The 16,008-nt window shown below is 32.0% G+C and overlaps 2 protein-coding genes and 1 pseudogene across 4 annotated transcripts; 1 reads left to right on the top strand and 2 right to left on the bottom strand.

Annotated features, from left to right (window-relative positions):
- Positions 1 to 622: 622 nt before the first annotated feature.
- LOC120128698 lies at positions 623 to 1,909 on the bottom strand (annotated as a pseudogene).
- Positions 1,910 to 9,029: 7,120 nt separating this feature from the next.
- Positions 9,030 to 9,546, top strand: LOC120128789 (histone H4). Its single transcript, XM_039146420.1, has one exon. It carries the CDS (start codon positions 9,092 to 9,094, stop codon positions 9,401 to 9,403), a length of 312 nt encoding a protein of 103 aa, XP_039002351.1. The 5' UTR covers positions 9,030 to 9,091; the 3' UTR covers positions 9,404 to 9,546.
- Positions 9,547 to 12,240: 2,694 nt separating this feature from the next.
- Positions 12,241 to 15,450, bottom strand: LOC120129009 (ADP-ribosylation factor GTPase-activating protein AGD7-like). 3 transcript variants are annotated; one of them, XM_039146612.1, is made up of 4 exons: positions 14,315 to 15,450; positions 14,128 to 14,217; positions 12,608 to 13,112; positions 12,241 to 12,488 (listed from the first exon to the last, which is right to left on the bottom strand). In XM_039146612.1, exons 1-3 carry the CDS (start codon positions 15,116 to 15,118, stop codon positions 12,609 to 12,611), a joined length of 1,398 nt encoding a protein of 465 aa, XP_039002543.1. In that variant the 5' UTR covers positions 15,119 to 15,450; the 3' UTR covers positions 12,241 to 12,488; position 12,608. The 3 variants fall into 3 exon arrangements, with proteins under 3 accessions (XP_039002543.1, XP_039002544.1, XP_039002545.1); XM_039146613.1 differs by having other exon boundaries at positions 12,241 to 12,512; XM_039146614.1 differs by having other exon boundaries at positions 12,241 to 13,118; positions 14,167 to 14,217.
- Between the last annotated feature and the right edge of the window lie 558 nt (positions 15,451 to 16,008).

Below are 16,008 nucleotides of genomic sequence, written 5' to 3' on the forward strand. Positions count from 1 at the left end.
ACGTATTTTATTTTCTAAAAACAATTTGATTTAACATAGAAAGAATGCACTATTGTTTCGAAAATAAACTATTTTGATGTTATTATCAAATAAGAACTGACCGATGCAATGTATGAATGCCAGTATGCCACAAACTTAAAAGAGGGGGGAAGAGTTGAATTTTTTAGAACATGATGTCGATCGTCGACCATTTATGCAATAAAATATAGATGGTTGTGTAGTTCGATCTCATTTGGACAATATTACAAGTAGAATGTAACATCAAACACATTATAAACATGCGTAAAAAATATCTAAACATATTGATTATCGTTTTGCAATAAAACTGTTTTGAAAGTTAGCCTCCATATGTCCAAGATTGAAGTCTAAAAACCCATATCAACTTAAAACTTTTTCGGAAGTTAGCGTCCATATGTCCAAGATTGAAGTATGAAAATCCATATCAACTAGAGGCATGCCTTAATAAGTCATTACATTGAACCTTTAACTCGAGGATAATAAAGTGAAAGTTTTAAGTGGTATAAAAACAATTAAATGAAGAAAAAAAGTTTATAAAAGTGAAAAATAAAAAAAAAAAGTTTATAAAAGTGAAAAATGAACGAGCCTTGCAATTATTCTACATTCTTACTGAAGGGATGACTAATGACTCGTCCATTGAGTTCCACCCCAGTATTGATCATTTCCTTGAACCCCCAAAAATGACCGGCTATTATTATTTTCTTCCATTTTCACTGAAACCATTTGGGTTGCCATTTACGAGCTCGGTATCTTAGGTCGAACCTGATGACCAACACCATATCCCGATGCTTCAACCTCTCCACTTTCAAATTGGTACGAAGGTTCCAAGCCTCCAAAGAAGGGAAATTGCGGCGGCGGTTGTTGTAGCCGCCACTGGTCCAAGCCACTCATGGTCAAAGTGAAGTACCAGCACCAGCACCACCACCGTTGCCGACAGCCCCACCGGCTCCACCTAAAGCACTTCCAATTTTAAAACTTAAGTGATCGTTTGTTCCTCCGAGTGGAGCCGAAATCGAACAGTAATTCAACCCAATATCAGCAGCACTGCCACCAAATTCATTAAGATGATGTAAGGGAGTCATGAACCTAAGTGGAGGAGCCTGAGGTCCAACTCCGAGGCCAAAAATATCAGTTCTTCCACAAGTGTTTGATGAAATGATAGTGTTCGAGGAACCAGAAGCCGTTTGACGGTCGTCGCTCACCGGACATTTCTGTTGACTCCCTTTGCTACTTTTGTTCCTACGGCATCCGCCTCCCACCGGAACATTCCTTATGGCACCCCCTCGGGTCCAGTACCTTCTACAAGCTTTGCAGAAGTGACGAGGCTGTGTAAGGCTGTAGTTGTTGAAGTAGCAAAACTTTGTGTTGGTTGATTCGCATCTTGGGCACTTTAGTGCCCCCTCCGGCATCAGTATGTTGGCCATACGAGCTCGATCCGCCATAGAACCTTGCCGAATCGAGCTCCCACCTCCACCTCCTCCATGTGGTTGTGGAGGTGGCGCAGGAGGAGGAAGGTGTTGGGCGCTTGTACTGCCACCAGAACCAGCTTTATGATTTGTATGCTGTGAAAAAAGGGAAATCAAATACTTGGTATATTCAACAAGATATTAACAAAAGTAACAACAACATAAATATTTATCTTTTGAAATATGTTGCTTTTTATCAAATACTTCAAAATGAATAAATTCAAAGAACAAAAAAAGAAGAAGAAACCCTTACTTGTTGCCAGTTGGGTGGATCAAGATAAGCTGGGATTGAAGTAAAAACCATGGTTTCTATCCTTGATTAATTTCTTTTCCTTTTGTAAAGGCAACTAATAATGGGGGAGAAATGAATCACATCAAACAAAGAGAGTGTTAGAGAAAGAAAGCGAAGGAAAAAGGAAAATAAAGCAAAGAAGATGAGATGTGGAATGAAGAGAGAAGCAACAAAAATCAAAGGAACCTTAGCTACTTTATATATACTAATGTATTTACATATTAGTAATAATTATTTATTTATAATTAAGTTATTATTGTTCCTTCTCTCACTCGATTCTTTTTGTTTATTATTTTTAGGGTTTATAAAAGGCGAAGTTTCTTAACCTTTAAGCTTTTTTACCTTTTTTTTCTTAAGCTGGTCATATAGTGATTTTTACGTACTTAGCGGCTCTCCTCTTGCAGTTGCATGCAAAAAAGTTGACCACTTTGAAAGAGAGAACATGGCGAAACTTTAACTAGTTACAAACACATAACACATAATTTTATGTTAGAAAACGAATTTATACCATTATAAGTAAGACGAATTTATAAAAAATATCAGAATAAAAAATTATCAATAAAACAAATAAAGAAAAAAACTAATATATGAACACTTGAAATTTTAGAGGACGACTGCACTACCAACCTCTCCTATATTTCATCATTAACTTTAACTATGATTTTATGACTAGGTTTTTTATTTTTTTAATTATAAATATACTCGAATTTATAAATATAATCTACAATTATATTCATATGTCATTGAATAGCTCGCACACTTAAATACTAAGCACAAATTAAGTTATCTCAATAATCAAAGAGATTTTGTTATCTATAGAGGTCCTGAGCTCGAGCACATCGTATGTCAGGAGTGTTTGAGTTTTTATTGTCAAATTAAGAATATTTCGATTAAAAACATTATTACACACATGGTTAAGTTGAGTCGAGTGAGAGATATACAATGCCACATTTTTGCAACGCCTCCCGTAGGCTTACATGAAATACTGGTTGAAGAGGGATGCGTTCTAAGTAGCAGATTAGATTATAAGTTTGTTCATTTCTTTATTTACCAAAAAAAATACTATTCTTAATAATTTTCGTGAAGTTTTTATTAATTTTGCATGTTTATTAAGAAATCATATGTTACGTTAGTAAATCTTTAAAACATGCAAAGTTCATGTATACACAGCGGGATGAAATTTGGATCAACTCTTACATTTTTTACGATGATCGAAATAAAATCAAAATATAATGTTAGATATGATTATTTTTTAAAAAAAGTTGACTTATTAAAATAAATAAAAAATTAATTTAGGTACTAAACATGTTATTTATCCTATATTTTAAATATTATTTTATTAATATGGAAAAAGAACTAGACATTGTTTGTTTAAAAATAACTCTCAATTATTTAACATTGAATGCTTACACACCTATTATTTGTGGTGTTCAACCCCAAAACTTCAAAAAATAATAACAATTACTTTACTACTAATGTCATGCTAAATAAAAAAAAGTTTGGTTTACAACAATTGGACCAAAAACCTTTATCCCCCGGTTTGGGTTGTGCCTGTTTCCGTTGCAATTAGTTTGCCATGGGATCCGCATGCTTTTATCGAGGTGCGTGCCTTGTTACGCACTGGGATGCGCCACAAATAATTATTGCCATTTTGGTACCCAAAATTACATATAAAGGTTTAGGAGATTTTATTGTTTTCCCAACTTCTTCTAATTACCAATTTGATCCCTAATTTCCTACTACACTTCTTAACCACATGTTTTCTATGGCATATCTAGAAGGTGCTAATTTTAGATTTAGTCCCTCTACTATCTAAAATATAAGATTTAATGTCTCTATTTTAATGTAACATGATTTAGTCTTTATGTTTTCATAATGTTATTAGTAGATTAGATTCAATTTGATAACGTTTATAGTCGCTACCGTTAAAATGGTATTGTGAAATTATTATAATTAGTACATGATACAAGCATGACCACATGAAAATTCATTTAACAATGTATGACTAATAATACATTCATATATGCCAACGAGTGTTGGCACAAGTGATTGAAATTCAGGAATTTGAGCTTGTAAGGCCAAATTCGAATCTCACCACTGTCATTCTTAGTAGACAATTTATAAAGTCCTATATAAATCTCAATTGGGTCTTAAGTATGCCCTGACCCTAGACTGGAGAGCCACCCCTAACCTAAACTTTTGTGTAAAAAAAATACATTCACATATATGTCCATGGTAATTTTTTTTAAGTTATACTTCGTCTTTTTAATGTAAGTAATTAGCGATGTTATCAATTTGATTTTAGTATGTAATATAAAGTTAAAAGGGAATAAACAATGTTAAACGACGTTGTTTTGGATTGATATAAAGTTGGTCTTTAAGAAAAATCATACAAATTTTGTTATGAATTTAATTTCCGTTCAATAAAAATACATCTCAAAATTTATGAATTTAATATTGTCGTTTCCATTCTATTGTGAAACCAGCACTTTATCATAGCCTTTTGACATTCATACCATACACCGAGAGCTTCCTATTATCCTCATATTTTCCTGTTTTCTTCATAGATCATGTAATTTGTTCAAAAATAATTCTATTTTCGGATGAAAATTGCATTGAATTGGATTTTGCGCATTGCTTCTGTAATTATGTTAACGCATGAAAATTGATTTTGTTTGATTCTTGACTTCCTGTAATTTGTTTTATGGTGAATATATATTTAATTTAAAATATATATTAAATTTGGTTTGATTAAAATTTTTAATTTTGATCATTGGATATTAAGGAAATTATTAAGAAATAAATAAATTCGTATTTTGGCTATATCTAATATTTTAGTGGATTCGTTGAAAGAAAATGTTGCCAAAGTGACCTTTTTGCATAAATTAATTTATTTAAAATATCAAGTTGATTATCTGTTCTTGTAATTCATGCGTTTATTACCCAAAGGAAAGTTAATATTTGGCTAGGTTTCAAGCGACACATGTGGTAATAAATATGTGACAATTATAAGGTATTTTTGTGTGAGCGTTACATTAGTCCAAATATTAGTCTTTTGTTCAACATAGTTTATCGTCAATGTTTGATTACTACAACAAGAGTATTGTTTACTGTTAGTATTATTGTTCAAAGACTTGGTATTAATGTAGTATTTGTTATCCATTATTTCGAATTTATTTTTTGCTTATGTGAGCTTGTTATTTATTTTGTTCAGCTAGTTCTTTTGCAGCCACATTTTCTACTAATATCAATGCTTAATGGGACAAATTTAAAGGAATGAAAAAAACCCTTACTTATAGTGCTTGGTTGTATGGACATAGACCTTGCATTAAGGGAATAACAACATGCACCTCTCATTACGGAAAGCAAACCTGATGCAAAAAGGGATTTTAAGAGGTGAAATCGTTCAAATCGCACGAGTCTGATGATAAAGAAACACATCACTCTGAAAGCCTTTTAGGTCACATAACCTGAATGGATTACTAAGGCTAAGATTTTCCTTGATGAAATTGAAAAACGTTTTGTTAAAAATAATAAGGTTGAGATGACATCACTTCTGGCTTCTTTGATGTCTATGAAGTATAAAAGTCAAGGAAATGTGAGGAAGTACATTATGAGAATGTTCCATATTGCTTTAAAACTTAAGACACTTAAGATCGAGCTTTCTAAAGATCGAGCTTTCTAAAGATCCACTTGTTCTTATGGTTTTGGTATCACTTCCTACGTAGTTTAGTTAATTTAAAATCAGTTACAACTGCTAAAAGGAGAAATGGACTCTAAACGAGCTCATATCTCATTGTGTGTAAGAGGAAAAAAGGTTGAAGTAAGACATAACTAAAAGTGCTCACTTGGTATGTGCCTCTAAAGATAAGGGCAAGAAAAAGAAACATCAAAATGAATATGTTAAGGATCTAGCTCAAAAGAAACAATAACATGATAAAGAAAGTTGTTTCTTTTGCAATAAGTCTAGACATGTGAAGAAAGATTGTACCGAATATCACATTTGGCGTGCAAAGAAATGTATGGATCTTACTTTGGTCTATTCTCAGGTTAATTTAACTTCAGTAACTAGAAACACTTGGTGAATAGATTCTGGTGTTATTACTCACATAAGTGTTTCTATGAAGGGTTGCATGAACTACCAAAAGTTAAATGATGGTGAAAGATACATTTTCGTGGACGATGGAAAATCAGTAGAGGTGGAAAAAATTTGAAATTTTTGGTTGCTATTAGGAACTTATTACTATTTGGATTCAAAGACACTTTTGTTGTACCATCTTTTAGGTGAAATTTGGTTCCTGTTTCTTTATTGGACAAATATGGATATTATTGTTCATTTGGAAACAATTAGTTTACTTTGTCTTTAAATTCAAATGTTGTTGGAACTGGTTATTTGAACGCATATGGCAACCTTTATTTACTAGATTCAATTACATTCTATAATGAAGTCTTGCACGTGTAATCATGTGATACTAAACAAAAATTAAGGAAAATTCAACATCATTATGGCATAAACGCCTAGGTCATATATCAAACAGTAGAATTTAGCACTTAGTGTCTAATGGTATTTTGGGGTCCATTGTTTTTTCAAACTTTAATGTATGTATTGATTGTATTAAGGAAAAATAGACCAAAACTAAGAGATTAGGTGCTAACAGATCTACATACATCTTAAAATTAATTCATACGGATATTTGTAGCCATTCCGTACAACATCCTAGAATGGTCAAACATATTTCATAACATTCATAAACGACTACTTACGTTATAGGTGCATATATCTCATTCATGACAAATCTTAGCCTTTGGATGTGTTCAAAGCTTACAAAACTGAAGTTAAGAATCAACACAACAAAAGAATTAAGGAAGTCATATTTGATAGTGGTGGTGAGTACTACGGTAGATATGGTGGCTTAGGTAAGCAACATCAAGGACCATTTGCTAAATTCCTAAAATAATGTGGTATTGTCTTACAATACACCATGTCAAGATCACCTAGTATGAATGGTGTAGCTGATATACATAATATAACTCTTAAGGATATGGTAAGGAGTATGATTGCTCATTTTACCTTACCTGAGTCTCTTTGTGGAAAAGTGTTTAAAAAAATAGTTTATATTCTGAATATAGTATCCATGAAAGCAACTGTAAAACATATTATAAGCTTTAGACATACCAAAAACCTAGTTTAAAGCATTTTCACATTTGGGATGTCCAGTTAAGGCAAAGCCTTATATGCCACATGAAGATAAATTGGACTCCAAAACAATGAGCAACTACTTTATTAGCTACTCTGAGTGATCTAGGGACTATAAATTTCATGATCCCATAATTAATAAATTTTTTGAGATGGGAAATGCAACATTTTTAAGAATGTTGAGTTTGGAGGGAAATAAGGTTAATGACCTTACTTTTAAGCAGTAATTGAATTCTAATTCAATTCCTACTATCACTTTGATGGTGTTCAAGTTTCTATACCTATTGAAATGAATCCAGAATCTCAACAAGATCATGTTGGACAACTTCCTATTTAAGATGAGGTAATTTTTTCAGAAGAACAAACTCAACAACCTCAAGAACAAGAGTTATTAAGGAGATCCACGAGACAAAGAAGAATAAATGCTATTCCATATGAGTACATTGTATTTCTTCAAGAAATGAGGATGATAATGGAATGATGAAAGACGATCCAATCAACTTTCATTAGGTCATGAAAAGTGCTAACTCTCAAAAGTGGATCGATAAGAAGAGTATAAGTCCATGCAAGATAATAAAGTTTGGAAACTTGTCTCATTACCTAAAAGTGCAAAACCAATTGGTTGCAAATAGATATTTAAAACTAAGAGGGATGTAAACAATAATGTGAAAAGATATAAGGCACGCTTTGTAGCTAAAGGATATAATAAAAAAGAAGGCCGCTTTGATCTTATATAGATATAGTTGATGGACGAGATTGTTATAAAATACATATTGCATGATAACAAATTTTGAGCTCATGAGGTTATACATTTATCAAGAAACATATGTTGCCCTAGTGGGATATTTTTAAATTAAAATCCATAATTATGGGCACATATTTATAATGTATTTTATCATAAAATATGAAAAATTAAGTGACCAATTATGTTATAAAGTCACAAGGTATTAGAAGTATCATGAAAATAAAAGTGTAGATACTATTAAAGTTGTATTTATAATTTGATGAGAGATAAAGTTATAAGTACAAACAATAACTTATTCTTAAATCAACTATATGAAGAGAGTATGGTCCCCAAAAAATAGATATCTCATATTTTCTCTTATCCATGTCAGAGAGTTTATACTCAAGGAAATTTTATCTTCTTGGAAAATCACAACCATAAGACAATCCAGCAAGGGAATTAAATTTTCTTGATTTGGCATGATTATATCTCTTTAATTTCATGTTTATTATGATTTGGCATGACTCTAGATGTTATAATAGAGGATTTAAAAGTTTAGTGTCTAATCATCATTGCTAATAACAACCACTCATGGTGGTTGAAATTCGAGTTGGTTCTTGTGCGGTTAAAAGTAAATGAAAAGAGTCAAGTCAACATAAAATTAAAGGGATATGATCCAGTGACAAAAAAATAAAAACAAGAACATTACAAAAAATTTGTGTTTAAATTCAAAAAAATTAAAAGTAAATGATCAAAATTGGAAACAAGAATAATGTTGTGATAAAATTTATAATTTAACTAAATTAGATTTAGACCATTCAAAAGAGGAAGGAAATTTAAAGCTAGCATTAGTAGTCCAATTCAAAATAACCCATATTCAAACCAGGCCACTCTTAATAGTCCAAAATCGAGTTTGCTTACAAGGGCTAAGTGTTTTGCTCGGTCCAACCCAATGTTGAAAAACGAATCCATATTTTCACATAAGAGATGCAGAAAAATATCACTAACCTTGTAACAGTTTGTAACCAAAACGCTTGGAAGCAGTAGATGAACACTTAATCGACGGCTCAAAACTACACAAATACACATGACACGGATCGATACATAAAATTATTGATAACACCTTACTCTCACGGGGCACATATTTCACTCACTCCAATCTCTGTGTCCACCAAAAAAGTCTAAACACACGGATCCACGTTTCAGCCGTCGATAACGTTCTAATCTGACGGTTAACCTTAACTTCTCATCCCTTTGCGGACACCGAGAGAAAAGCACACCCCCTTGGACATCCCTATTTAAACCCCTTTCACGTCATTTGCATTATTCAACAACTTTAATTTTCTTTTCGACCTACTTTTTGTCTCTTTGGGATACCCTACGAATCAACAAAAATGTCGGGCCGTGGCAAGGGAGGCAAAGGGCTGGGCAAGGGCGGAGCTAAGAGGCACCGGAAGGTTCTCCGGGATAATATCCAAGGCATAACCAAGCCAGCGATTCGAAGATTGGCTCGTAGAGGCGGCGTGAAGAGGATCAGCGGCTTGATCTACGAGGAGACACGTGGCGTCCTCAAGATCTTTCTGGAAAACGTCATACGTGATGCCGTTACCTATACGGAGCACGCCAGGCGTAAGACGGTCACCGCCATGGATGTTGTCTACGCTCTCAAGCGGCAGGGAAGGACTCTTTACGGTTTCGGTGGTTAGGTTGATTTTAGGCTGTAATTGGTTCCTTTGTATATCTTTTGCAACAGATCGTTGGTGTTGGTTATTAGTGTGATGGTGAACTTTCATTAGAATGTTTTCTGGTTTTTATCTCGAATTAAAATTTCCTCAGACCTTTCGTTGAATTCTAAATGTTAATTTTTCGCTTAAACATTTGATTTTGCAGTTTGTTAGTTTATCATTTCTTACACGAATGGTGACATGTTTGTATTTGGGGGTTTTTTTTTTTAATTTAAACCATATTTCATTCTTTAACAAATGCATCTTCAACTACAATAGCAGTAAGACGGGGAAATTGTAGACAATATATAATATAAATTATTTGTTATATATATTTAATAATTCGATACAATAGAATTTAAATTTGACTGATTTAAAATTTTATTTATATTGTTAAAGTTACAATTTCAAATATATATAATTGACGTATTCTATTAAAGGTTATATACACTTTTAATGTTCTTTTAAATTTTATTTTGATAAACATTTTGTTTACAATATTAAAAAACTCATAAATCTTCCTTTATTCCTAAAGAAACTATAATTTTTGAATTCATCAATTAATTTCAGTCATAAAGAAAAATTTTATTCTCCTTTAAAGTTTAAATTTGTGTAAAATTATAAAAATTTTATTCTTCTTTAAAATTATAAAATTTTAATTTTCCTTCAAAGTTTAAATCTGAGTATCAATTATATTTATAGAATGTGTGTAGTTGTAATGTTAATATAATTTTTGAATAATTTTTTAACTCTTCAAGTGATAAAATATTATTTTCTTATATTTATAGAATATATACGTTGATAATAAATTTAAAATATATTATTTATAATAATTTTAAATGATTTAAAAAACAAATATACTTTTTGTTAATAATTTAAGGAGAAGTACAAATGTTTTACTGATAAGGAAGGTGGATCTCAACGTTGGCATGTGAGAAAAGTCCGTAGTCTGATCGAATTGCTTATTATGTAATAAGCTTGGAAAAGAGAAAACTAATGACCCAACCGGGCTCAAGCCGACGACCTCTTAATCTGCAGTCAAATGCTCTACCGCTGAGCTGTAGACCCTTCGTTGTTCCAGCGTCGATTTTCAGATTATGACCACTACGTTTAAAATTTGAAGATAATATCATCATAGTAAAACCCCCAAAATAAAACACCAATAATTCAAGAACATGATATGCATCATTATTATCACCAATTTGGCATTCAAATAAAGCACGGTAAAATTTCTTGTAATGCTTACCTTTTAATTTCGTTTTGCTTACCCGACCTGAAATCAATCCAAACAGGAATTGATCCGAACTGAAAGTAAGAATTTTATTGTAAGATTGAAAATAATAACAAATAAAGTTTATTTATTTTACTTGTAATGAAGATATTATATTTATAATATAAATAATAGAAAGCTTACTTATGTTACATAAAAGGAATATAAAAGTAAGAACCTTATTGTAAGATTGAAAATAGTAACAAATAAAGTTTATTTATCTTGCTTGTAATAAAAATATTACATTTATAATAAAAATAATATAAAATTACTAAAACAAAGGAAATAATATTATATTTATAATAAAAATAATATAAAGTTTACTTATGTTAGACTAAAACTTAACAAATAATGTTATGTATTATTTTTTAAAATTTAACAAAAATATTAAATTTATAATTGGAAATAAATTTTTAATAAAAAATATTTCTTTATAAAATAGATAAACTTTCCATACAAATCAATATAAAATTTTGATAACAAGCTCTAACACGTAATATAGGATTGTACTTGTGCCAAAAATATCGATTTATCCTCTCTAAATAATGATTTAATTCAAAATATTAAACGATTGAGAATTAAAATTAGTCGATTAATAGATAAAAAATTAATTATTAAACAATAAATAAAATGTAAAATTTTGCAAAATTAAATATAGTATCATATTAATTAAAAATAAATATACCAGCATTTTTCAAAAATAAGTAAAATAAAATTAAGTGATAATATTAATATCGAAATAAAAAATATAATTAAATAATGATGTAATTTGCCTTTTATCCTCATCCTCATCCTCATCCTCAACCTCATCCCATGCAAGAGAGGTTTTCAGTGTGCTTTTTATATTTGTTTTTATGATTTGAGTATTCGTTCCCATTAATCATGAAATTATCTAAATTTATTTTTGAAGTTGTTTAATGACGAATTCATCAGACTGATTCATGACGTATAGGTAAAAAATATAAATTCATAAGCACATAAACTCATAAATATCTAACCGAAATTAGCACAAGTGACAGTAGTAATTTTCTTTATAAAACAATAAATGGTATTATAAAATATTTTTTGTGCTACAATTATAAAATATTATGGTCAAATAATACCCAGCTCGGTATAACATAAAATAAAAGTAAAAAATAAATTTTCTCATAAATCAATAGCCAATTTTATCCTGGTATTAATAAAGGTAAATTTCTATTTAAAATGACTAACAAGGTTATCCTATCATATGGTAAAAATAACACGATCTAATATAAATAAGCACATTCCTTGTTATATCGTATAGGCAACTCCATTAAAATATTAAAACTAATATTACCATACTGACAGTATATTACACTCAAAATGACGTAATTCCGAACGTGTTTAACATGTATTAAGCATTATATTAAGAAATTTAGTTTAATGTACTTCCAATGAAGCTCTAAAACCATATACTAAGCTGTTCCTTTTATATACCTTGGCTTGGAAATATTTATGTAAATAACATTTAAGCAAACAAGAATAGGATTAAACGAGGAAAACCAAAAGTAACTTGCAGTTCAGCATATAGATCCAAAACAATTTTGATTTTTAATGTCGCAGGTAAAAGCAATCCTTTTTCTAATAGGGCAAATTAGCCCTTTCTGTCCACAGTTCTACAAATTTAAACTTATAACAAACACGAAACATACCGAAGAAATTGCCAACTCCATCAAAAGCATCCACACCTTCCACTACGTGATCTGATTCGCAAATAATGATGCCTGGATAATTTATGTACTTCTTACCTTTCTGAGTAAGTAATAGTTCTGATATCTGTAAATAGAATTCAAGTTAAACCTGGACATTGGATATACATCAGACAATGTTCATTTAAATATATTGAAACTTCATCAAAACATGATCATAAAATCTATAATAATATGAAACTAAACCTTAAAGGAAGCCTCCACCAGTCCGTGAGGAATTGGATTTTCCATTTTGTCCGACAGCTTTTTTATCATATGAACCACCATTATAGAAATGATCATATCCATCGTCCTTGGCATCATCCCAGCCAGCCCAACCATCATTACTGCAAGAGGAAGTCACTTTTGTATTATCTTCCTTTCTGTTGCCTTTCATGTCCCAGTCATCCCAAGAACTTGAGTTATAAGAATTATTATTGCCAGCAGAAGAGGATTGTCCTCCGGTAGTAGAATTCCATCCATTATTCTCGTGTTTAAACTCATTATAATATCCGTTCTTCACACCATCATTTTGTTGCCAGTTATCGGTTTTCCAGTTCATGCCATCTTTAGTGTACTCCTCAACCTTCTGTGAAGCCATTGCCATGACCCCTTTCATGATGCCCCACGTCTTTTGGCCAATCTCACTTGTCTTTGCAGTGACAACATTGACAGTTTCATTAACCCTGGCATCATAGCCACCCTCCTTCACCTGCCAAAAATGGAAGAGGAAAACAATCATGATCTTGTGTATGCAATTTCCAAATCACCCGTATCCTTAAAAGTCACAATGCAAGGGTATAAAACTCATCAAGAAATAACTATAGTGTCTATGTTGTAGCCAAAACTAAAGAAGCATGTTTTCCCCCCCAAGGTATCAACCCAAGAATGTGAATTTGATTTTAATGTAATGAAGACTCTAAAAGGCCACAAAGAAGAATCATCAAGTCAAAAACTAGTTTCCTCTGCGGAATAAGAATTAAATGGGTACAAATTACTAAGGTTTAGAACAATAGAAAACAAGAGGATAAATGATTCAAATTTCTCATATATATATATATATATATATATATATATCACAGCAGTCTTGTGGTTTAAAATGAATAAAGAATAATAGACTCCAATAAGTTAAAGGAGCATCTAAACCTTGACAATGCATTTGATATTTAAAAGAGCAGTAGAACGCACAGAAAAGTAAAAAGTTCATAAAAATGAAAAGCTGCTGAAATGGAGTGAACTCTAATTTCTCTACAATTTGGACAATAGCAAAGAAATCAAGAGAAAAATGAAGTAAAATTATAGGTTGACCAACTTTAACTCATTGATTGATATGCACATTTTAAAGTTTATGAACTTATCCTAGAAGAGAAATATGCTCCCAAAATTTCCACGTCCTGCTTACCTCAAAATCATTGCCTTATATATTTTTTAAATATTTTTCAAGAACCATAAAATAATTGTGGGATTTTGACAGTTTATCATGCAATTATGTACAAATCATAAATGATTAGGTGAAAGTTTCTTTATACACAAAGAATTTCTGTAAAGAAGGTTCACAGACTCGCACCACAGTGCAATTCATACAATGCATTATCATCTGTAAAATCATATAATGATAAACAATGCCGATGCGTCTAAATAAAGATCAAAATGCAGACATGAACAGTTAAATATGAACTTGCAAAACAATCAAAGAAGAAATCATAACAGAAATTCCCCAAAAATACCTTCGAGGTGAACTCCTTTGATCCTGCTTGAACAACATTTGCGGCAGATTGAGCGGCAGATGCAGCTACCAAAGATAGCCTCCCAATCCCCTGCACCGTACACAACTTAATCAATAACTGACGAATATCACCATAAAGAACTAAACCCTAATTATGGGGAAAAAGAGGAATGAAATATTCTCTTAACCTGAGATACAACAGAGAGCACATCCCCTTGAGAATTATTATTATTCCTCTGCGTAGGCATAGGACTCGATCCAAAACCAACATACTTCCCTCCTTGTGAAGGGGGCAACCCTTCAGGCCTCGATTCATTCTCCGCCATTTTCCTCGCAAAAAAACTCTCCTTATTTGCCGCCGAAGCCTCCAATTGGGATCTCGTATACATATCCTCACTCGACCTCGACTTCACTGGTACACCTCCCATTCCACCACCGTGGTAATTCCCTGCTCTAAAATCACTAGCCGATTGATTCCTCCTCATGTCGCTCGAAGATCTAAAGGAATCGTCATTATCCCAACTATTCCATCCTCCATCATTCCCGCCCCGGCTACCTCCACCGCTCAACGGCGGCTTCCGATTACCACCAGAACCACCGTTCAGAGTCTCCTTCACAGCGGGTGGATCCCTCCAGGCACGACCCTCGGCTAGGGCTTGGATACGATCGCGGTAGATACTCGCGGCATTAGTGTTATACTTGGTAACGATATCGGTTTCTTTAGGAATACCGTATTGTGACAAAAAGGCGTTGAGCTTCTCGTTACCACCGGATTCCATCTTCTTGATCTGTATATCGGACCAGGAATCCATGGTAACGGATCGGACGAACGAGATGTGAACACCCAAACCGCGGTGTTTGCCTGAGCATTCTAAGCACATGAAAACGCCGTAAGAAACCGAAGCCCACTGAGGATTCTTTTGGTTACAATCGACGCAAGTTTTGTTACCCGGCTGTGATTGGAGATCCCGTAACCGTCTCGTTGCCGCCATTTTGGAATCAGGTCTGAACCGAATTCGATGAAGAAAGGGGATAATCAAAGAAATCGAACAATAGAGTCGATTGAATTTTTTTATTTTAAACAAAGATTGGAAGGCTAAATTTCAGGGATGGAGGGGGAGAATATCAACGACGGCGTGGAAGCGTAGCTCAGGGGAATGGGTGGAGATAACGGGCGGTGGGGTGGTTTTGGAATACGCGGTTTTGGGGACAATATCACCGACAGCGTAATATAAATGATAAAACTCGCGTCGTTTGTGTGAAAGGAAGTAAACATGAATTATCCAACTCAATTAGTGAGTTATGACTAGTTTTTGCACTTTGTAAAGCTTGCCTGGTCCTTATTGGCTGATACTGTGAGATTTAAAATTAAAGGTACTGTGGGTTAACGTAAATCTGGAATTTAATCTTGGATAGAATTTGATTTAAAATCGTAGAGATTCAGTGAATTAGGTCTCCTACCGAATTTACATGCTAATTAAGTATCAGTTAAAGTCTATAGTAAATCTGTATATTATATGTAAAGTTTATTTATAATTTCTTTATTATAAAAATGATATTTTATTAATTAGTTTTTATATTTTAAAAACTTTTTGGGAGATAAAATAAGATGAGGTGTGTATCATAAACAATTAAAAGAAAAATTAATTCTTAAACAATTTTTGAGTTACTATTATGAATTAATTTATATTAATTTAATTAAAAATGACAAGCATGTTTTTGTTTTTATATCATAATTAATATTGTTACAGTATTTATTATATATATATATATATTTTAAATTACTAAAAACTATGTTATGTTTAATAACATTTATATATAAGTATTGTATTAGTTGATCTATGATTATTATTAAGTTTTGAAAATATAAATCAAAATAACC

This window comes from Hibiscus syriacus, unplaced genomic scaffold, assembly GCF_006381635.1.
Source record: "Hibiscus syriacus cultivar Baekdansim isolate YM2019G1 unplaced genomic scaffold, ASM638163v2 tig00110482_pilon, whole genome shotgun sequence".
NCBI classification, from domain to species: domain Eukaryota; kingdom Viridiplantae; phylum Streptophyta; class Magnoliopsida; order Malvales; family Malvaceae; genus Hibiscus; species Hibiscus syriacus.

Bases quoted from the DNA above. Each gene is read 5' to 3' on its own strand.
- LOC120128789 (XM_039146420.1), top strand. From the start codon at position 9,092: ATGTCGGGCCGTGGCAAGGGAGGCAAAGGGCTGGGCAAGGGCGGAGCT.
- LOC120129009 (XM_039146612.1), bottom strand. From the start codon at position 15,118: ATGGCGGCAACGAGACGGTTACGGGATCTCCAATCACAGCCGGGTAAC. The intron at 14,218-14,314 runs GTTAAGAGAATA...TGTACGGTGCAG, and splicing joins TGCTCTCTGTTGTATCTCAG to GGGATTGGGAGGCTATCTTT. The intron at 13,113-14,127 runs GTATTTTTGGGG...CATTTTTGGCAG, and splicing joins CAAAGGAGTTCACCTCGAAG to GTGAAGGAGGGTGGCTATGA.